Here is a 23133-nt window from a genome sequence, read left to right on the forward strand (position 1 = left end):
TATAGACTTTTAAATATAATTTAGGGTCAGAAGTGGTAGAATCCTTATGGGTTAAAATGGCAAGGGTAAAAAAACCCTAATAGCAGTTATATACAGGCCCCCCAAACAGCAGCTGGGAGGTGGACTATGAGTTACACCTGGAAATAGAAAAAGCATGTCAGAAGGAAAATGTCAAAATAATTATGGGGGATTTTAACAGGAAAGGGGATTGGGAAAGTCAGGAAGGTACTGGATGACAGGAGAGAGAGTTTGTAGAATGCCTACGGGATGGTTTTTTAGATAAGCCCACCAGGGGATCAGTGCTTTTGGATTGGGTTATGAACCAGAGGTGATTAGGAATTAAAAGTATTGGAACCCATAGTTCAGATTCAAATTTGAAAAGTCAAAGCTGATATCAGGTGTATCAATATATCAGTGGAACAAAGGAAATGACAGTGGTATGAGAGAGGAACTAGCTTAAGGTGACAGGAAAAGTAAGCTAGATGGAGGGATGCCTGAGCTGAATTGGATGATATTTCAATAATAAATAAAGAAAGTGCAGGATAGATAAATTCCAAGAAAAAAGAAAATTTTGAATGGAAAAATGGCACAAATGTGGCTAACAAGAGAGGTTAAGGCTATAATAAAGGCAATCGGGAAGGCATACAAGGAAGCACGGCCACAGTTATCAAGGCCCTTTGTAATATCCTCACATTCTTTGGGTACCCTAGCTTCATCCACAGTGACTGGGGGAATCATTCATGAATGATGAGCTGCGGCAGTACCTGCTGGCCAGGGGCACTGCCACTTGCAGGACCACCAGATACAAACCTAGGTGTAACGGGCAAGTGGAAAGGGAGAATGCCATGGACTGGAAAACCAAATTCCTGGCACTGAGGTCACGGGGTCTCCCCGACTCCCAATGGCAAGAAGGCCTCCCAAACACATTCTACTCTGTCTGGTCACTTTTATGTACGGCCACCAACAACACACCTAATGAACGGATGTTTGCTTTCCCTAGGAAATCTATGTCAGGAACTATGCTGCCCACCTGGTTCACCTCCCCAGGACCGGTCCTGCTCCAGAAGCACATCAGGGAATCTAAGACTGACCCACTGGTTGAAATTTCCCCCTTCCTGATGGGTGTGAAGACATGGTCTCGATCTGGGTTTTAGCACCATCGGGCGTCTCCCCAACCACCACTGACTTTCAACAGACACACCCCCTCACTTCAACCTTAGGGTTCCCTGAACCTGCAGCTGACCAACCCCTACTCATGGCCACTGGTGTCGCCAATGATGTACTAGCACTCCCATCCCTTACTACCCCATCTGTTCCAACCCCTTGACAAATTGTTAACAGGAAACCCCTACAAACTGCTCTGGTCGCTACGGCAGTGCCCCAACCATTGCCAAGTTTCTCGCTGCGGCAGAGGAGACCCCTTAATAGACAAGTTGTGAAATGTATATTTGTTTTTCTCACCCTGCAGGACTCTTCTTAAAAAGGAGGGGTGAATGTGCTAAATCACTGTTATGCCATAATTGGCTGTGCTACTGTACACCTCCTGAGACCAATCCCATAGCCCCTTGCATCCTCCTCCTTTTACTTTGCTTCGATCAGTCAATGAGGTAGACAGTTAATAAAAGCCTGATAGTTTCACAACTCCAGCCTTTTGTGATTACTAATGGTACATCAGCCTGGTATAGAGTCACCAATACCTCTGAGCAGAAAGCCCCGCAAAAAGATAGTCGACATAGCCCAGTTCAATATAGGCAAAACTCTTCCCACCATTGACAAAATCTTCATGGAACGTTGCCGTCAGAGAGCAGCAGCAATCACCAAGGGATTCGCACCACCCAGGACATGCTCTGTTTAGCTGCTGCCATCAGGTAAGAGGTATGGGTTCCACAAGACTTGCACCACCAGGTTCAGGAACAGCTGCTACCCCTCCACCATCAGATTCCTCAACCACAAACTCAATCAGGGACTCATTTAAGGACTCTTACTTTGCCCTTTATTTATTACTGAATATTTTTTTCCTGTATTTGCACAATTGGTTTACATTTTTTTCTTTGTTTACATTTCTCTCTTTTGTGGCCTATCTTTTCTTGAGTACAGTTTTCTTTGCCCTACTGATAGTAGAAATTCTGCCTTGCCCGCAGAAAAAAGAACCTCAGGGTTGTATGTGGTGACATTTATTTACTCTGACAATAAATGTGAAGTTTGAAATTTTATTTTGCACTTCTTAAAAAAAATTATTAAAAAATTAAAAACCACAAAAAATTCACATAATTGATAATAATACAAATCAGATCCAAATACATGTGGCATTTATTAAAAAAATAAATAAATAAATACCTCTATATAATCTCCTTCCCCCTCTACCCCCTTATTAAGGAAAAGAAAAAGATAAAGAAAAGAAGAAAAACAAAAAGAACAGAAGTCCTTCAACAGTAGCAATTATTACTTCAAAGCTTCTTTTAATATACTGAGACCTTAAGGAGAAAGGGAATGTCATAGCTTCATTTAAATATTCACACCCACACTTTGTAAATATGGGCACCATAGCTTCCGAAATATATGGTATTTATCTCTTAAATTATAAGTAACTTTCTCAAGTGGTATACAACTCCAAACTTCAGTGTGCCATCTTTCCATACCTAAATCTGTATCAGACTTCCAAGTTATGGCAATATATTTTCTTGTTTTTGCTAAAGCAATTTGAACAAACTTCTTTTCATACATATTCAATTTCAACTCAGTTTAACCCCTCTAATATCACCCAAATAAAAATAACATTGGATCCTGTGAGAACTTAACCCCATTATTCATTCCAATAAATGATCTATTTCTAATCAAAAAGGTTTAACTCTCAGACACTGCCAAGAAGAATGGATAAAATCTATGAATTTCCTAATCATAAATCAAAAAAAATCTGGTTCAATTTTATTTAAATTGTGGTGTCAAATATATCTGATGAATAAAATTATACTGTACCAGCCTACACCTCATATTTATTGTTCTTTTCATATTTTCTCAACACAACTCAATCCAATCCCGTTCATTTATTTTTTTTATTCAAATCTACTTCCCATCATTGTCTAGGTTTATGAAACCCTACTTTTACGGCTTTCTTTTGTAGTAACCACTGAAATAGATTTCTTTATATCTCCATTACACAACAATGATTCTAATTCCATCCCTACTGGCTCTCAACCAAAATTTTCTCATAACTTGATTTTGCACTTGTAGACAATGTCAAGCAAGGGCATTTGAGTGAGGAATACCAAGGGCCAAGAATGGAGTTCTGGCACTGTGGAGAAAGTAGCTACAGGTGGAGAATACACTGAAAGATGCAAAGATGAAAGACTGGTGTAAAACATTGTAAAAAATTTACATAGTGCTTATTAAGATATCCAAGAGTATGATAAAGACAAATTCCTATCATAGGAAAAGAATTAGAGCTTGAATTGGAGTAGAAATAGAAATAGCATTAAATTTCTTTGCTTTCATTAGTAAAAAAAAAAGATCTGTTAGGAGAACATGCACATTTTAAATTAAAGTGCAACAGTAAAACCAAAGAAATATTTAAATTAGTAAAAGGTAATTTTGGGGCAGCGATCAGAAGCTACATTTTCCTCAGTAATTGAAGCAGAAAGTATTAAAATTTGGGAGCATTAAGATTGCCAATTGAGCATTTATCAGTATTATTCTGTGAAGTGAAATAGGAAAGCTGTGATTTGCAAGATAGCTTTGCCTGTTCAGGCAATATGACTTGACAATACTGAAGGCTATTCATTGTTGAAAATGGAAATAATTACATCAGAATAACAAGCCTGGAAAGGTGGATGCTGCAGGGAGAAAAATCTGCTTCCTCCAGCAGGGTCATTTCTTGAATCACATCCCTGAGTGGAATAGTCTGTCACTTTCTCAGAAATGTGCAGGACATGAACGCAGAAGCATCATGGTTTTTCAGAATGTAATTTCTTCTCAGAAAATTCTTGACTCAAATTCACCTCAATCAGATTTTATTCAAATTTAAATGTAGACATACAGCACAGTAACAAGCCATTTTGGCCCACGAGCCGATACTGCTCAATTACGCCCAATTAACCTACACACCTGGTACATTTCGAATGTTTGGAGGAAATCGGAGCCCCAGGAAAAACCCAAACAGACATGGGGAGATCGTAGAAATGCCTTACAGACTGTGCAGGATTCAAACCCAAGTCCCAATTGCTGGCAAAAGATTCTCTCTTGTATCTATCAGCTGATTCTCTGAAATAAAGCACTGCTTCTCTCCTTTCTCTATGAGGTAGTGCCAACATCCAAGTATGCAACTGGAGACACACAGGAGACTGCAGATGGCAGATTCTAAAGCTAAGCAATCTGCTGCAGGAACTCAATGTGTCGAGCAGCATCAGTGGGAGAAAAAGAATAGCTAATGTTTTGGGCTGGAGCCCTTCATCAAAGGTATATTTAGAAGTACAGTTTCATGCACGAAGAATGCATTGCAGTACTTGATAGAATCATTTTCTTTTACTATTGAGAGGAAATCTATAGATTTTTAGACATAGAGGGAATTAAGGGATAAAAGATTAATACAGGAAAGTGGCACTGAAGTAAAGGATTGTGTTGATTCTTTTAATACATCGCAAACAGTACCATTGCCACAGAGAAATGGATGGGATGTCAATCCAAAGGGCCATAAAAGTTGCAGAGAGGATTACTGGTGTCTCCCTCCACCAATTGACCTGATCTAACCAGGATTGTTGTCTGAAGAAAGTGCACAAAATCATTGAGGATCACTTCCATCTTGCACATCGCATCATTCAGCTGTTCCCGTTGGTCAGAGCAGTGAGAGTGCTTAACATCCAAAGGAACTGCTCACACTCACCATATCCCAGACTCTCATATTGATGAAGCAATATTCATTTATTTGTTTGTTTGTGTAGATGAAATACTTGTTCTGCATATGTATATGTGTTATGTCTGGCTGTGTGCCTGCGTGTTTTTGCACCAAGGATCAGAGAACGCTGATTTGTCAGGTTGTACTTGTACAATCAGATGACAATAAATTTGACTTGAAATGGCATCTCATTGAATGGTGAAAGAGTTGAGAGGGGTTGAACAGCCTACTGTTTTTATTCCTTTATCCTTAGCCCCCACACCCCACATTGGGTAGATTTCTTGCAAGATTAAAAGACAAGACTACAAGAAACACAGGCTGCCTATCAGCAATTAATGTTGTAAGTAAACCACCATTGCTGAGAAATTCAAATATATTTTAGTCCTATTATCTAAATAAAAATCTTTTCTTTCCAAAATTATATGAAATGACAATGGGAATTTTCACTGGGTACTTTCTTGTATGTGTCGTCTGTACTCAGGAAGATCCATAGGATGGCATAATTCTCCATCCAAAGCTCCTTTTGAAGTATTGGTGCGGAACTTTCTCCACAGTGAGATGGGATAACTGCCTTTAAACACTTCTAGTGTTTAAAGCAGTCTAGCCAATACCTTCAACCTTACTGACTTTCAATGGCCTCAAACCCCACATCTACCTGGACTTCAAAATTCTCTCGATCCCATCAATCTTCCTAACTATCTGGGCACTGGATCCTACTCCACTTCGTACCCAAAATTCCAGCCCTGATCTCCCTAGCCTGACTGCTGTCGATCAATCATCTGCTACTCCTTGCCATGATCCCAGCCTCTGAAAACAGAACCGCCACTCAGTTTTAAGGCTTTGGCTGGAAGTAAAGTTCAGAGGAGGACCAATAACCAAAATGGTTACTTGTACTTTAGAGGATACCAAAATCTTCAGAAATCCCATGATACACCTGTCCCTTTGGGCTTTCCTTCACAATGGGCTATAATAACCCATTTCTAGGAATTGGAAGGTGTAACAGCACTGATTTACCACATAAAGAATCCTATACACTCACTCGTTTCTTTCAGCACACCATGAAGTCAACTTTCATTTATTAATCACTGGACACAACATTGCATTCTTCAACATTCCCCAAACACCACCCAGCTAAACTCCTCCAACTTTCTCTGGTTCACTCACACACGGGTGATCCTGACACTCTCACTCTCCTCCTGCATCTGAGATTCATCACCTGTATACTGATAATGAACACACCCGCAGATGTGTGCTATTACCCCCCTCCCCGCCTATCATTTACGTAATCCGCAGAGGTTGGCACCACTCCGACGTAGGTAAGTTCATGACCACGACAAAGGAAAGATTAAACTGGACAATGAAGCAAACAAAATCGTGAAGTGCAACATGTCAGTGAAAATTCATTTTCTGCATTCACATTTAGACTTCCTCCCTGATGATCTTGGTGCAGTGACGAACATAGTGAAAAGTTTCACCAGGACACTGCAACCATGGAAAAGCAATATCTGAGCAAATGAAATCCATCAATGCTGGCTGACTATTGTTGGAGACTGAAAAGACAGGCATCAGATGCTGAGTACATTTTAAAATCAATGGCAAAACATTTTTAGGTCAATTGAATTAACGCAATGTGTCAGCATCATGATGCGATTAAACATGCTAAATTCAATAAAAGTTAATTTAATGTTTCTCCAGCTTACTATGTGCTACAGTAAATTTGAAATAACCTTTGCGTTCAGCTTGAGGCTGTCTATCAGAATCCCCAATTTTTTTCGGGAAGCAAACCTTTGGAAAAAACTTGTTGTCCAGTGTTATTGGGAGAAGGCAGAGAAGTGGGGCTGAGTGGGAGAATGGATGAGCTGCTGATGGACTGTGGAGCCAACTCAACGGCCTACTTCTGCTCCTATGTCTTATGGTTTTATCTTAATTTAAACTATTTTAAATGACTGAGAGATACAAAATATCTTTATCTCAATTAAAAATTATTCTTATTTACAATAAGATAAACATCTCAATTTATCACTTTGAGATAGTTTCAGAACAGCTGAAGATTCCACCCTATAAAGATTTACAAAATATATCAAGCAGAATTATAATACAATAACCATTAGAAGCAGGACATTCAGATTCCTTTAAGTAAAAATACAAAAATTCTGGAGGAATTCAGCAGGTCATAAAGCATCCATGGGAGGATGCTGTGAGACCTGCTGGTTTCCTTCAGCATTTTTGTGTTTTTAACTACAATCACAGCACCTTCAAATTTCATTATTTCACTCAATTCCATGTGGCCACAATTCATACAATGCACAGCATTCAATAAAATTATGGGGTTGAAACTGTTCATTTTGGAACAATTACCATTTGTCTTTGAAATGGCTCAGATTAGTACAGTGAAGACAGATATTGTCAGGGTTAGAATGTGATGTTGTTCATTGCCCTGTGATCCAGAAGATTTGCTTGATAACTTGTCATATCCAGTTACTATAAGCTCCATACTTCACACTTCATTTTCATAATCTTCATGAAGCAAATATAGTCTCAATAAAAATTCAGTCATTAAATCATCTGGAACACATGAAAATTGGAGCAGAAGTAGGCCACTCTGCCCCTCTAGACTGTCTAATAAGGGCTGTGGGTGATTTAAAAAAAATAGACGTTCAGCACAGTTACAGGCCCTTTCAGCCCATGAGCCCATGCTGCCCAATTACACCCAATTAATCTACAACCCCACTATGTTTTGAAGGGTGGGAGGAAACAGGAGCCCCCGGAGGAAACCCATGCAAACTCCTTACAGACAGCCCCAGAACTTATTTCCTCTTCTGTGCCCATTCCCTGTAGCTCTCAATTCCACGGTATTTCAAAAATTTCCTTGTTCCTCTTTAAATACCCCCAGTGATCTGGCCTCCACAAACCTGCTGTGAGATTTCCCATCCACCTCACTTTTAAATGATTGGCTCCCTTACTTTTTCACTTTGTCCCCTTGTCAGAGCTTCTCCCACTAATGGAAAAGTCTTGGCATCTACCCTAATGTGTCCCTAAAATAATTAGATGTTTTAAAAAGATCCACCTTCATCCTTATAAACTCCAGACAATATCAATCTAATTTCTTGAGCCGCTCAAATGGGCAGCCATTTCATCTCAGGAATTAAGATGAATTCTCCTTGGGTTGTTTCTATTACTGTGACATCCTTTCTTGCAATAAAGGCCTTTTACCATATAGATTCACAATGACATTTAAATTATTTCAGAGCAACTGTGTTATTTATTGTGTTATTCTCTCTTTTCTTCTCTTTGGCTTGGCTTCGCGGATGAAGATTTATGAAGGGGTATGTCCATGTCTGCTGCAGGCTCGATGGTGACTGACAAATCAGATGCGGGACAGGCAGGCACGGTTGCAGCGGTTGCAAGGGAAAATTGGTTGGTTGGGAATGAGTGTTGGGTTTTTCCTCCTTTGTCTTTTGTCAGTGAGGTGGCCTCTGCGGTCTTCTTCAAAGGAGGTTGCTGCCCGCCGAACTGTGAGGCACCAAGATGCACGGTTGGAGGCGAGATCAGCCCACTGGCGGTGGTCAATGGGGCAGGCACCAAGAGATTTCTTTAAGCAGTCCTTGTACCTCTTCTTTGGTGCACCTCCGTCTCGGTGGCCAGTGGAGAGCTCGCCATAGAACACGATCTTGGGAAGGCGATGGTCCTCCATTCTGGAGACGTGACCCACCCAGCCCAGTTGGGTCTTCAGCAGCATGGATTCGATGCTTGCGGACTCTGCCAGCTTGAGTACTTCGATGTTGGTGATGAAGTCATTCCAATGAATGTTGAGGATGGAGCGGAGACAGCACTGATGGACGCGTTCTAGGAGCCGTAGGTGATGCCAGTAGAGGACCCATGATTCGGAGCTGAACAGGAGCGTGTTATTATAGTTGTATTTATTTATAGCAGCTGTTCTTTCTCACTTGCCTTTTTCAACCATGATTTTCAATGCTAAATTATTTGCAATATAAAATAATTTTAAAATCATAAAGAAATCACATTTTGAAGCGAAGTATTCCTTGGCCTCCATAGATGCTTATCTGTCCCATTAAGTTCCTCCAGCAGTTGTTTTTTCTTGCTCCAGAGTATCTGTAGTCTCTTGTGTCCCTAAGAAATTTGAGACTGCGTCTACTGCCTGCGGTCAGTGGAGTTCCTATCAATTCTCATTTCTCGTATTTTAATTTCATGCCATCATGTACAGGAGTACTCATTCTAACATTTAAGAATTCCACCTAAAATAATTTCCATTTCAGCAATAATTCAATGAATTAATATTGCAAGAGGGAAGTGTTATAAAGCATAAAGAAACCATAGCACGTTGAATAATTATAAAGTATATTGATAGTAACCTCTACCACCAGATATTATTTTAATTCATAGCATTACCTGTTGAGGTAAACTCTCTTTTCTGTATATTGACCTTTGCCATGAATAGGATCTTCATAAGGCTCATTCTGCACCACCTCCACACCCTCTCCTCTGTCACTTTGCTCGTGGCTGTGTTTGCTGATCATGTAAAGCTGTCCAATTCTGTACTGGAATTAAAAGCAGAAAGAAGTTACTGTATACATTATATGACAAAATAGTCAAAAATATGGTAACCCCGTCAAACAGAAATCCAGAGAGATGATGGTGTTCGTTTGGGAATGGATCAACTTCTCCTTAATATCTTTTCCATCAGCAATTAGCTGAGGGAGTAAACAGGCATCATGAACAACATTGAAAAAATGGCAGCACACGTGGTTGCAGAGGCCACTCCAGCTCCATCATCCCAAAATATTTAAATATATTTATTTTAAATTATATATTTAAGTATATGTTTGATACCATTTACTGTGTATTATGTGTGCACATAGGTCTGGAGAAATGCTATTTAGTCAGATTATAAATATGCAGTCAGATGATAATAAACTTGAACTTGAACCTTTAAATTCAGCAAGAGCAATCCCAGAGCTCAGGGATACGCAAAACACTGCAGAAGGGATAGAGGAAGTGGTGCATTGCTGCAAATGTTTCACCCAGTGAGGACAGTTACAATTCCTACCACTCCGTCACTCTCCCTTAACTTTAGTATGTGAGAAGGTAATGTGCTAACATTCTCTCTTCATGGGTCACAGGTCAGATTCTATTTTATCACAGTGATATGGCATTTCTTTTTTTTTAAAATTTTTCACACTATGAACCATACTGACCAAAATACACACAAACATTTCCCTCTTGAATATACACAGGTAATTTTCTCCCCTTTTCCCCCCTCCCTTCCCTCCCTCCCTCCTTCACCCCCCCTCCCCACTCACTCAACGTTCAACATATATGATACATTAAACCCATTAAACAATGTCATCACGTAATGAAAATAAACAAGAAATTTGTGTCTTCTACTTTTACAGACTGGGTCAGTTCATTTTGTCTTCTTCTCCTTCTGTCATTTTAGGTGGTGGAGGTCCGCGGTAGGACTTCTCTGTTGTGTTCCATGTACGGTTCCCAAATTCGTTCGAATACTGTGATGTTATTTCTTAAATTATATGTCATTTTTTCCAATGGAATACATTGATTCATTTCTATGTACCATTGCTGAATTCTCAGGCTCTCTTCTAATTGATATGGCATTTCTTTATTACTTCCTTGATTCAAATCAGTGTTCCTCAGGTAAGATTGCTGTTCAGGAAAGTGAACCAGTATTGCTAACAGGTATGATTCTTAAATAATACATCTGAAAATACTTTCCATCAGCTCTGGATCTATCTGGTGCAGTGCCATCTGAATACATCAAAGTTCAAAATTCAGAGTTTCAACGTTCAAAGTTGCCTTTCATTGTCAGGTAATAATACACTTAAAATGTAATATACATGAAATACTTCAACCTTTGCCTGCCATAAGGCAAACAAAGAGTCACCATTAGTATTGCCCGGCACCACTTACTTTAGGAGAAAGAGAGTCCTCCAGAGACACTGAGTGTCAAAGGATTTGCCTCCAGCGCTCCCACAGCCTCTGCAACTACATAATCTGTCAGCAACTCGAGATCCAGATCCAAACCTCCCATCAGATTAGGAAACCTTCAGCACACTCTCGAATCCTTGTTCCCATGAGCCAGTGTCCAGCAGCCTTCTGCCTGTGTGAGTTCTTTGACCACAAGTTGCACTCTGTGTGCATCCTTTAGCTGTTGAGCCCATTGCTGGCCCACTACTGTGGTTATTGTCTTGTAATGTCATCTCCTCTGCTTCTCCTTCTCACTGGGTGGGGAAGAGAGCTCTCCTGTTTCTTGTGCCCTGCAGCGGTCCCCCAGAGTCTGCCACCCCTCGAGGTATGCTGCCCAAGACTTCCATGATTGCAGGATGAAATTAAAAAAAATACCATCAGCTCCGCTGACAGGCTGTGTACAGCCATCAGTAAGACCCAGCAGAGTAGCACTGCATCTCTGATCTCCACTCTCCCAGGTCTACACCAGAAGCAGTGTTGCCATCGCAGGAGCTCTAGAAGCTGCCATTTATTTTTAAAAAATACATCTTATTAAGTGGGGTGAAATCTCTCAGCAAGGTTAAATTTTACATCCAGTGCTCTTGAATAAAAGGCACAACATTGATCTTCACACATTTAGGTTCTATATTATTGATGTGGTGGCCTTGTTCACTTTTTACATTGATCAAAGAAGGTTATTTTGATAATGGTAAATAGGATAAGATGAACTTCAGAATGCAGGCTGAGTAGCAGAATGCAATGCTGACATGTTGGTCTCCAGCTCTGCAACATGCACAGGAGGACCAGGAATGAAGATGTTGGCAAACCAGGAATAGACAAAAGTAAAACACAAACTGCTGGAGGAACTGAGAGGGGAGAGGGAAGATGGCCGGAGAGGTGGACCAAGAAGGGATGAAGGATGAGAGACAAATTGAGGCAGGTGGAGGAGGGGAGGGGGCAAAGACAGAGTGCAGGTGCTCTGCAAGTTTGTTTCCCATTCTGCTCTTAGTCTCATCAACATGGAGGAGGACCACATCAGAAGCACTGAAGGTTGGAGAAGGTGCAAATGAATCTTTGCCACTCCATGGATGGTAGAGAGCGAAGAACTGTGTTACACCTACAGTTGGAGTGGAGAGTACCACAGACCAGGAAAGGAATGCTGCCATGGGATCCTACTACTAGAACATCAGCCCTCTCCACATCTTCCTGCCTTCCACAGGGACCACTCCCTCCATGACTCTCCTATCTGCTCATCTCTCCCCTCCCAATCTTCCCTGACCTATGGCATTTTCATGGTTCCCTGTTTTTTGCTATAGTCGAAGTTCTGATTTATTGTCAGAGTACATACATGACATTATATACAGCCCCAAGATTCTTTTTCCTGTGGGTGAGGCAGAATTACCACTTATTGGTAAAGCAAAAAGACAGTACTCAATGTACTCATATAAACAAATAAAGAAATGTAAACAAACTGACTGTGCAATACAGAGAAAAAAAAATCAATAAAGTGCAAAAATAAGAGTCCTTAAATGAGTCTCTGATTGAGTTTGTTGTTGAGGAGTCTGATGATGTAGGGTAGTAGCTGTTCCTGAACCTGGTGGTATGAGTCTTGTGGCACCTACACCTCTTTTCCGATGGCAGTAGTGAGAACAGAAGGTGTGCTGGGTGATGTGAATTCTTGATGATTGCTGCTGCTCTCCGACAGCAGCATTTCCTATAGATGTTCTCGATGGTGGGGAGGGTTACCTGTGATATCCTGGGTTATATCCACTACTTTTGCAGGGATTTACACTCAGGGGCATTGGTGTCCCCATATGAATTCATGATGCAGACAATTTTCACCACACACCTGTAGAAAATTGCCAGGGTTTCTGGTGTCATACCAAACCTCTCAAACTCTTGAGGAACAAGAGGTACTTTCTTCAGAATGTCACTAGTGTGTTAGGTCCAGGAAATATCCTCCAAGATAGTGACTCCAAGAATTTAAATTTGCTAATTCTCTCCATCTCTGATCTCCCAATGATCACTGAATTGAACACCTCTGGTTTTCCCTTCCTGAAGTCAACAATCAGATCCTTAATTTTGGTGACATTGAGTGTGACATTTATGTTAGTGCATCATTTAGACATGTTTTCAATCTCCCTCATGTATGCTGACTCATCACATCTTTTTGTACAACATGGTATCATCAGCGAATTTGTAGATGGTGTTATTGTCGTACCAAACCACACAGATGTGGGTGCATAGCAAGTAGAGCAGGGAGCTAAGAAAACATCCCTGTGGGGCACCAGTACTGATTGAGATTATGGAGATATTCTTAACAATCCTCAATGATTGTGGTCAGGAAGTGATGAAATCCATGATCCAATTAAACAATGGGATGTTGAGTCTCAGGTCTTGGGGGTTTGGAAGGGATGATGGTTGATGGGATGATGGTTTTAAATGCTCAATTGTAGTCGTTAAAGAGCATCCTAATGTTTGCAACTTTACTGTCCAGGTGTTCCAGAACTTTGTGTATAACCAGTGAGATGACCTGTTGCTGTGGTAAGCAAATTGGAATGGATCCATGTCGTCACACAAACAGGAGCTGATATGCTTCAACACCAGCTTTTAAAAACACTTCATCACTATTGATGTGAGTGCCACTGATCAATAGTCATTTAGGCAGGTACTGGTACAATTGAGGCCTATTTGAAACAGGTGGGTACCATACCCTGCCAGAGTGAGATGTTGAAAATATCCATGAATACATTGTTAAGTTGGTCAGCACAGATTTTTAATATTTGGCCAGATGCATTCCTCAGATTCACTCTCCTGAGGGCAGCCTGTACGTTATCCTTGGATACGGACAGGAGAGGATCATCAGGGGACATGGGAGTGCATATACTACATCTATAGAGTTCTTTCATACCCGAAATGATTAAAAATTCAGACTATTATTTGGATGGAGAAAAAATTGAAAATCTGGAGGTGCAAAGGGAGACCACATGCAGGATACCCTAAAGGTTAACTTCCAGGTTGAGTAAGTGGTGAAGAAGGCAAAATGCAATGTTGGCATTCATATCTTGAGGAATAGGATACAAAAGCAGGGATGTGATGTTGAGGCTTTATAAGGCACTGGTGAGGCCTCACGGAATATGGGGTACAGTTTTGGGTATCTTGTTTAAGAAACGACGTCCTGGCATTGGAGAGGGTTCAGAGAAAATTCTCAAGAATGATTCCTGGAATGAATGGATTAGCATATGCTGTATGTTTGAAAGGTCTTGGACAACACTCCTTGGACCTCAAAAGAATGAGTTGGTGGGGTGGGGGTGGGGGGCCTAATAGACACATTTCAAATGCTGAAAGATTTGGACAGAGTATAAGTGGCAAAGTTGTTTCCCATGGCAGGGAGTCAAGGACAAGAGAGCACAACTTCAGAATTGAAGGACGCTCGTTTAAAACAGAGATGCAGAGGAATTTCTTTAGCCACAGAGTGGTGAACCTCTGGAATTTGCTACTTCAGGCAACTGTGAAGGCCAAGTCATTGGGTGGATTTAATGCAGAGACTGATGGCTATCTGAATAGTCAGATATTAAAGGTCATGGGGAGAAGGCAGAGGAGTTGGGCTGGGTGAGAGAATGGATCAGTTCATGATGAACCAGACTTGGCAGGCCAAATGGCCTCTCTTTTCCTGTACCTTATGATCTTATGGTCTTAAAAGAGCCTTAAGATGAGAAAATAACTTGTGCCCTGTTGTGCTGCTGCCAAGGTCCTTCGACACACTTATGGCCTATCAACTCTAAAATCAAAGCAAATATGTCATGCCAGTTGTAGTACATTTACAAATTTCCAACAAAAAAAAATTGGAGATAAAAGCTAAGGTTCAACATAAGTCCTCTCAGACACCAGGACATATCTGTTAAATTGCCCTGAATTACAGGGTTTAATATTTTTGTCACTATGGCAATAAAATGCTTCTCATTCTGAAATGAGGAAAAGGTCTGTCAGTCTCTTCATGAAGTATTTTCAAGCTGACAATGTTTTTGATGTAAAACCATGAAACAAACTTGAAAGAAAAATGTAAGAGCCACACTCAGACATCAACCAACCCCATATATCAGAAACAAAGCCACATTTTCAAATAGTTAATTTATCAATACCCCATGAAACCTCTGCTGCCCAATTACATCCAACTAACTTACCAAACCCATACATTTTGGAGTGTGGGAGGAAACTGGAGCACCCAGAGGAAATCCTCCCAGGTCGCAGGGAAGAGTGTGCAAACTCCTCACAGACAACGCTGGATTCAAACCTGCATTACTGGTGCTGTAATAGTACCGCGCTAACTGCTAAATGAACTGTGCAGGCCAAAAAAACTTCTTGGAGATATTTTCAAGCTAAATTTCATGATGCAAGAACGAAATACTACATGTGATTCCTGAACAGTGGCAGAAGACACAGAAAACCTCTTAAAAATAGTGAAGAACAACAGGCCTAGTTCCTTGTGGAGCTTGAAGAAATTAGTATTCATAAAATATTGGTATTGGAGAAATTAATGAAAGAGAAACAAAAAGGAACTTTGTGGTGACCTGAAAGAAAGAGGTTACCATCTGGAAAACCCTGATGGGGAAAGTTTCTGCGGCAAGACACTGAGGTGGCTGTTTACAAGAAATCAGTTGTGGGTGTCCAGCAAACAACAAATCTCTCTCTCAAAACCAACAAGAATCTTTCTGGGCGGGAACCATTTACCTTTCAAGCACCAAAGCCTGGAGAACTTTATAAATGTTAAATTCTGTGCAGAGTATAAGAATTGCCTGCAACCAGTAAAGGAGGAATGAGAAGTGAGATTGGACTGCGCTTAGAATTAGAAGGGGGTTAAGTTAGATGAGTTAAGTTAATAATCATAAGTTAAAAAGTGTGATCCCGTTTTCATGTTTAAAGATAATTAAAAGCAACGTTTGTTTAAGTAACCATTTGTCTTGGTGAATATCTATTGCTGCTGGGTTTTGGGGTTCTCTGGGCTTGTAACACTAATGGATGCACAAAATAAATCAAGATGAAACACAGATGCTCACAGACACAGTTCAAAGCTACAGCAGCTTGATGCTGAGTGTAGTTCCCCGGTAAGGAGCTTGGCAGCTCCATTCGCACTGCTCGGGGTGCGCGCTACCATCTAACGGCTCGCTGCAAAACAAATGCTGAACACTATTTTTGCCTTTTTTTCATCAAAGAAAAAGTGCTCCAGATTTCTTTCATTAGTGAAAACAGGTACTAATGTAGATCTTTCATAAAAGTGAAGTGGCGTAAAGCAAACCTTCTAAAAGCGGGGGTACCTGTATTCCAATTTTCAGAAGAGTTTCAATAATTAAACAAAATTAAGTATGTGGTATTGGGGGTAATATGCTGAAATGGATTGAATATTGGTTAATGAGCAAAAAGCGGAGAGTTGGAATAAAATGGTTATTTTTGAATTGGGAGACTGCGACCAGTGGGGTGCCCCTGGGATTAATCGATTACCAGATTTGGATGTGGGAATCAAGTGTAATATATTCAGGTTTGCTGATAATACTAGCAGAAGACCTAAAGGAAAATACATCAGAACATTGCTCATTTGCTACCCTTGCCTGTGACACATTTAATTTATAATTATTGTTTGAGTGTGTTTTAAGTACCTGTGTTCCTGCAACAACAATTTCATTGCATACTTATGTATACAAAAACTAAACCTTCATTCATTAATTTGCAAGAGAGATAGGTTACATTCTGACATTGGTAGAAATCTGAGGTACCATTCCAATTTGCATTTTTGCTCAGGTTATGGTGAACAATGGCAGCAAGACCTTTAAAAAGGAAGGCCAATGAATTGTTCCATTACACAAAATTTTCAAACTGTTGAATGTTATGAAATCACATCTGAAAATTAACATCTGTTTCACAGTTCTTGAATTCTCGAAACTTACACAGAACTGCAAGGATGTAAAACAAGAATACTTAACTGTTATTTGAAACTTTCTTGTCATTAAAATGTAACCCCTCTCCAACACTGAGAACATATTTGCAGGTTTAACTAATTACAGAGTAGATTAACAAAAATAGTATTAAGTCACATTAAAATTGAATTTTAAATTATTAAAGTAACACTTACTTGCCTCAACATTATGGTTTCTATTATTTATAGTTCATGAGATTTTTAGACCAAACATTAACCACTATAATGTGATTAACCAAATTATTAATGATTATTTTATATTATCATAAATAAATTACATGATGATCAATGTCATTTTATGCAGTTTGGAATCAATAATGAGTGCTATGTGAATAGGAAGGGGTTAGAAGACTATGGGTTAATGCAAGCAAATGAGATATGCCCAGAGTGCCAACTTGGTCAGTTGGGGTGTGATTCCATGAACATTATTAGATCACAGATTGCCCTATTAGTCAAAGACTATGCAAGCCATAAATAGTTTTGGGTTTAATTGTGATATAGATCCCCGACAGGGTACTGAAAATATTGACTCATAACGGTTCCAGGGATGAGAAATTTTAGGTATAAGTTAGTATAACTGAGGTTAAAAACGAGTTCCAAAACATTATCACTTTCAACTTAAAAAAAAGTCCTCCCTTTATAACTTTTGCTTGTCAACTTCAATCACATTCTTCAGTTCTTGCACCATCCTCACATAAGACCAACCTCCCTCTATTTAACCTTTGCAAAGCCTTCATAATTTTGTACATCTCCTGCCAGCCTTTTTTTGTTCCAAGGGAAGACAGAGCTGCCCCATTATTTATTGACCATCATCCACCCAATTTCTTCCCTGCTCCCATCAGGCTCCTGAATGAACCTCATAACTGTTCTCATGCTGCCCTGATTGGTGCTAATTGATCTTTTTCATTGAAATGCCAAACCCAGTAATTGTGCTCTTTACATGGCTGTATAGAAGTAACAGCCTGCTTGTGAAGAACCCTTCTTACTGCACTAGGTATTTTGTTACAAATGAATGTAGACTCATCCTACATTAACCCCATGTTTTATTCCTCACTTTCTCATCAACTCTCTCAAGTTTCCACAACTTCCCTACACACTAGGGGAAATTTACACTGGTCAGTTCACCAACCAACCTGGATGTCTTTGGCAGGTGGGAGTAAACCAGAGCATCTGGAATAAACTCGTGTAGTAACAGGGAAAACAAGCAAAGTCTGCACAGGTCAGGCTGTGAGGCAGCCACTCTCAGAGCTGCTCCACTGTACCACCACTGATTCCTCCTCAATTTTAAAGCCTATTTAATTGACCTGGTTCTTTCAATTCTTTTTGAAGTAGGAATTTTTGAAAATAAATCCTGAGTGGCAATTTCTACATTTAAAGGCACTTCATAATTTTTCTTTGCAATTTTAAAGCATAAAATGTTTTTTATGTAACAACAGGAATTATGAATATGTGTGGGTGGGTACCATGGAAACACTGAGTATTATAGGAAAAGAGATTGATCATTTGTTTCACCAGGACTGTGTTAGTTCTCATCTCCCCAAGTCTTCTTTTGTCCATTCTCTTCCTGTATAAAATGATGACAGGACTGTTTGAAAGTAGAAAATACTCAATATCTTCATCAGGTCAGGCAACATATGCAGATGAGGAATTGAGGAATGAGTAAACCTTTTAGGTTGATGATCTTTCATCAGAACACTCTTCCCTTTTGTTCCATTGAAAATTCTTCACTGTATAATATACACTGGCCCTTTCGGCCCAGGATGCCGTGCTGCTCAATTACACCCGATTAACCTACAATCCCTGTTTTAAAGGGTGGGATGAAATCAGAGCCCCAGGAAGACCCACATAGACTTGGGGAGAATGTACAAACTCCTTACAGACAGCACGGGATTTGAACCCAGATCCCGATCGCTGGTGCTGTAAAGGCGTTGTTGCCAACTGTGCCTCCCCTATAATATTAATCCTGCTTCATTCTCCAAATATTTTGATACACAAAAGTGCTGGAGAAACTCAGCATTTATTGGAAGCAAAGATATGTATCGAGCTTGCCGAGTTTCTCTAGCACTTTTCCGCATTTAACTACAATCACAGTGTCATCCAACTTTCTTGTTTAACTTCATTCTCCAAATGTTGCCTGCCTACAAGAGAGTCCAAGTACATTCTATTTGTAAAGAGGGCTCACAACTTCAGTGAGGACCCCTATCAACTTGCACACAGCATCTTTTAGCAGAGCAGGCACCACCAGGCTGAGAAACAGCTTCTTCCAACAGGCAATGATATTGCTGAATGACTGATGAACTGCTCATACAAAGCCACCATGACTCTACTATTTAACAATAATATTTATTAATTGATTTTAATGTTTGTCTGCATATGTGTTTGTAGTGCATTGCACCGTGGACTGGAGAACGCTGTTGCGTTGGGTTGTATTTGTACAATCGGATGATAAATTAACTTGAACTATTTCAGATTCATAGCATCTGCAGACACAGAGCTTTACAGCACAGAAACAGGTCCGTTAGCCTGAATTGACCATGCTGATCTAGTCACCTATCAAAGAAAGTCCCATTTGAGTTTGGCTCCTATCCCTCTAAACCTTTTCTGTTCAGATCCCTGTGCAAATGAATTGTAAACATTGTAATTGTACCCACATCTGTAACTGCCACCTTGGCCCATAGCCCCACCATCCTCTGTGTGAACATGTTACTCCTCGAGTCCCTTTTAAATCACCTGAAATCTATCCCCTCAGGTTTTTGACTCCCCCAGCCTGGGAAAAGGACTGATGATCACTTATCAATGCCCCTCATGATTTTATGTACCATATATACACGTGTAACAGTCCAATTTTGTGGATCAATTTTTAGTGTAAAATTTATGGGGTCGACTGTTACACGCTAACTATTTTTGACTGCAGTAAGTACCTGCATCGATAGAGGCATCGGGAGCTCCAATGTGTGGGCAGGCGGCTGGAACCAGATGGTAAGTCCACGTTTGGGGCATCGGGAGCTTGAATGGGCATGTAGCAGAGACTGGGTGGTAAGTCCATGTTCACGGCGTTAGACTCTGGGGCCTAGGAGAGAGTCCACGGCCGAGCTTCAGTGGGCAGGCGGCCGGGGCCTAGGTGAGAGTCTGCAGTCAGAACGTCGGGAGCTCGGGTGGGCGGGGCCAACCATTGGTTGGGGGACGGTCTACTATTACATGTGGTACCTCTATAACGTCACCCTGCAGCTTCCTTTGTTGCTGGGAAAAGACCCTCCTTTCTACCCAGCCTGTCCTTAAAACCGAGAGGATATGGGTTTAAGGTGAGAGGAGAAAAACTTGGAGGACCAAGTAGAGGTGGGCACTATTACTATATTTAAAAGGCAGTTGGAAAGGAAGATGGAGAGAAATGATTCAAAGGGATATGGAGCAAATAGGAGAGGGTCAGGCAGGCAGCTGGTTCGGCATGAATATGTTGGGCTGCAAAGCCTGTTTACTCGATGACCCAAACTTTGCGAAGTGACTCAATTCCTATCAGCTATCATGTGGAAAAAAATAGAATGAAATATTAGATCATTAATAAAATGCAACATAAAATAGAAACAATTAAGGCATTTAAATTACTTGAAATTTCCATGCATTTATGATAATGTACCGTTATATGAAGTGTGATGAGGGGCTTGTCAGCTGCAAGGTGAACTGAATTTAATATAACACATCAACAGCTGCAGTCAATCCAGTTTATTTTTTGAACATGCCATTTATATATAGAGAAAAAGCAAGCATTCAATCTTTCCATTAGGATTTGCAGTTGGTTATCTTAAAGGTTTTAGTAAAGGACTGTTTACACTTTTAAAGGCTAAACATGTTCTAACTTGCCCTTTTTAGTTTCCTTGAGCTGCAGAAGATGAACTGACTTCCATTTCTTCTTATCAGGTAGATAAATAATCATCTCCACTGGGGTCTATTTTCACTTCTACCCTCTTACCTCTGTTGTCTTCTCAACATTTATCCCTTTTGGGTCCCCTTCCTCATCTGTAGTCTCGTCACTGGCTTACCCACATAGCCTGATATTCCAGCATAGCGAGGTTATGCCATTGGAAGTCAGGGTTATCATTTTACAGAATAGCAACAGGGTCTTGACTGCCCCATAAAATATCTCTTTCCCCACCTATAGCAGGAGTGGTGGGAAGCAAGTCCTGCTCAACTCTGAAAAAGAGTTTTACCGAACTAAACTGAAGAGACACTTAAAAATACTTCAATACCTGTGATAGCCTTTGAGATGTTCTGAGTTTGTGAAACGTCTTTTCTCATCCCCGCCCCCCTCGGTTTTCAACTTTTCATTTGTTCATAATTTATTGACAAGACAGAGATTGAAATATATTTTTATTAAATTCTTAGTATGTTTCCTTATTGAAATTTGAGCTTTGTTAATGAGTCTGGATTACAAGAGTTGTTTCCTTGAAGAATTTTGTGAAAGATTATCAGTAAGCCATATTATAGTTAGTACTAAATACTTCATAGATGGCACTAGGGAATAAAAGTTTTATTAATAAATATATCTGCAATGAGGTGATTTAATATACATGAAAACCACTTCTGATTTTTTTTAAAGCAAAGCAGAGAACCTATTGAAAATGTAAAGCAGAACAAGCAATAATGAAAACAGAAAGTTCTGGAAACACTCAGCAAGCTAAGCTGCATCTGTGGAAAGAGGAACAGTTAATACTTTAGCTTAAGTCACTTAAATTAGACCTGGAAAAGTTAGCGTTAAGTTGCAGAAAGGGTCGGGGAGGTAATACCCCTTACAAATGACAGCACCTGGTAGCTCTACTGGGACCTGGGTGAGATTACTGGGCAAAGGTACTGAAAGCACCTTTCAAATCTCAGAGGGGTCATCCCATTAAAATTGCCAATTTGGTGATTTAAGGGGGAATCCCGCCCCTGCAATGACACATCACTTACTCATCGGAAGTACTGCCGGTTGTTCAGATGCAGGCTGCCTGGTGACGCATGCAGGCAAGCACTGATGTCACTGGAATAAGTAGGTCGGCCATTTTCATTTTCAAATCCCCTAAGGATAAGACCTACGTAAATTTAATTGGGTTCTATGACTAACTCTGAGATAGGTCAGGGACCTGGTTGGACCCTTTCAAACTGCCGCGTAACTGGGGCGCTAACCGTGCAAATTGCCTGGTTAACCCCATTTTACTTGGCAGTTTGAAAGGGCCTAATGCAAATATCTCTGGTAGAGTGAGACCTGGGTTGTCAAGAAAATGCAATGCTGAACAGAAACCGTTGTTAATTTGTACTGAATGAATATTTAAGATGTCTAATATAAATTGATCAACCGATATAACATCGAGATAGTCTTCGTGGTCACCAAAACCCAAAGATTAAATTTCAGACTATAAATATCTCCAGTAAAACAATGTTTTATGTGCACGAGTGTGTTTGCGTCAGTATTTTGTTACACATACAGAGGTTATGTAATTTTTCTATTATAATTGTTGACTGTGAATTGCACATCTTAAATTTGTCTCAGTTGGAGTTTTTTAAAAATGCATAGAAATGCTAGAGGAACTCAGAAGGTCATGCAGCATCCATAGGAGGTAAAGATATTTAACTGACGTTTCGGGACTAAGCCCCTCCAGCATTTCTCTGTGTTTTTACTGCAACCACAGCATCTGAAGACTTTTGTGTTTCACTCCCTCAAAGCAGTTATTTGCACCATGTTTGTGTAAATGCAGAGTACATCATTGAAACTGGATGCCAAATAACTCCAGAATATAGCACTTCCTTAAAACATTAAACAAATTATTTCTGAATGTCGTAATTAACTTGTATAGCTGTAAAATGGCCTCCATTTGCTATATTCTGGAGTTATTTGGCATCCAGTTTCAATGTTTTAAGGAAGTGAATGTTTTTGTAGGAATATTCCAAAAGATTGTAATAGATGGCTGGAGGAAACTATCAGAAATACAACCCTTTCTTGGCAGCCAGACTGTAGCAATATAAAATCAGTCTTGCTGGCTGCACTACCTCAGGAGCAAGGTGCTCCTTGTAAGGTGCAAGAGTATTGGTGACAGAAAGAAAGCTTTGGGCAAATTTATAACCTTTTTGGATTATTTTAGCAAGATATTATTAAAAGAAACAACATCAACTGTTAGCAACAGAACAATATTTTCAGCAGTAGCCTTCATCATCTAAGAGCCAGTATTGCAGAAGAATACTGCAACTTAAATCTTACAATAGATGCTATGATATTTCTAAAGAGTTTACAATGTGAAAATGATCTAAATTTTTTTACTGT

The 23133-nt window shown here is 40.1% G+C and overlaps 1 protein-coding gene across 8 annotated transcripts in view; it reads right to left on the minus strand.

The window, feature by feature from the left end:
- The window catches only part of pitpnc1a (phosphatidylinositol transfer protein cytoplasmic 1a), a 244277-nt gene that overhangs the window by 100995 nt on the left and 120149 nt on the right, over positions 1-23133 (minus strand). For 5 of the 8 annotated variants that reach the window (XM_069929757.1, XM_069929756.1, XM_069929758.1 and 2 more), the window contains one exon: positions 9299-9447. In XM_069929757.1, the coding sequence (XP_069785858.1) occupies positions 9299-9447 (149 nt within the window). Of the gene's footprint in view, positions 1-9298; positions 9448-23133 lie in introns of those variants that run through there. The other 3 variants (XM_069929761.1, XM_069929759.1, XM_069929763.1) reach the window with 1 other exon arrangement.

The sequence above is a fragment of the Narcine bancroftii genome, chromosome 3, assembly GCF_036971445.1.
Source record: "Narcine bancroftii isolate sNarBan1 chromosome 3, sNarBan1.hap1, whole genome shotgun sequence".
Lineage (NCBI taxonomy): Eukaryota > Metazoa > Chordata > Chondrichthyes > Torpediniformes > Narcinidae > Narcine > Narcine bancroftii.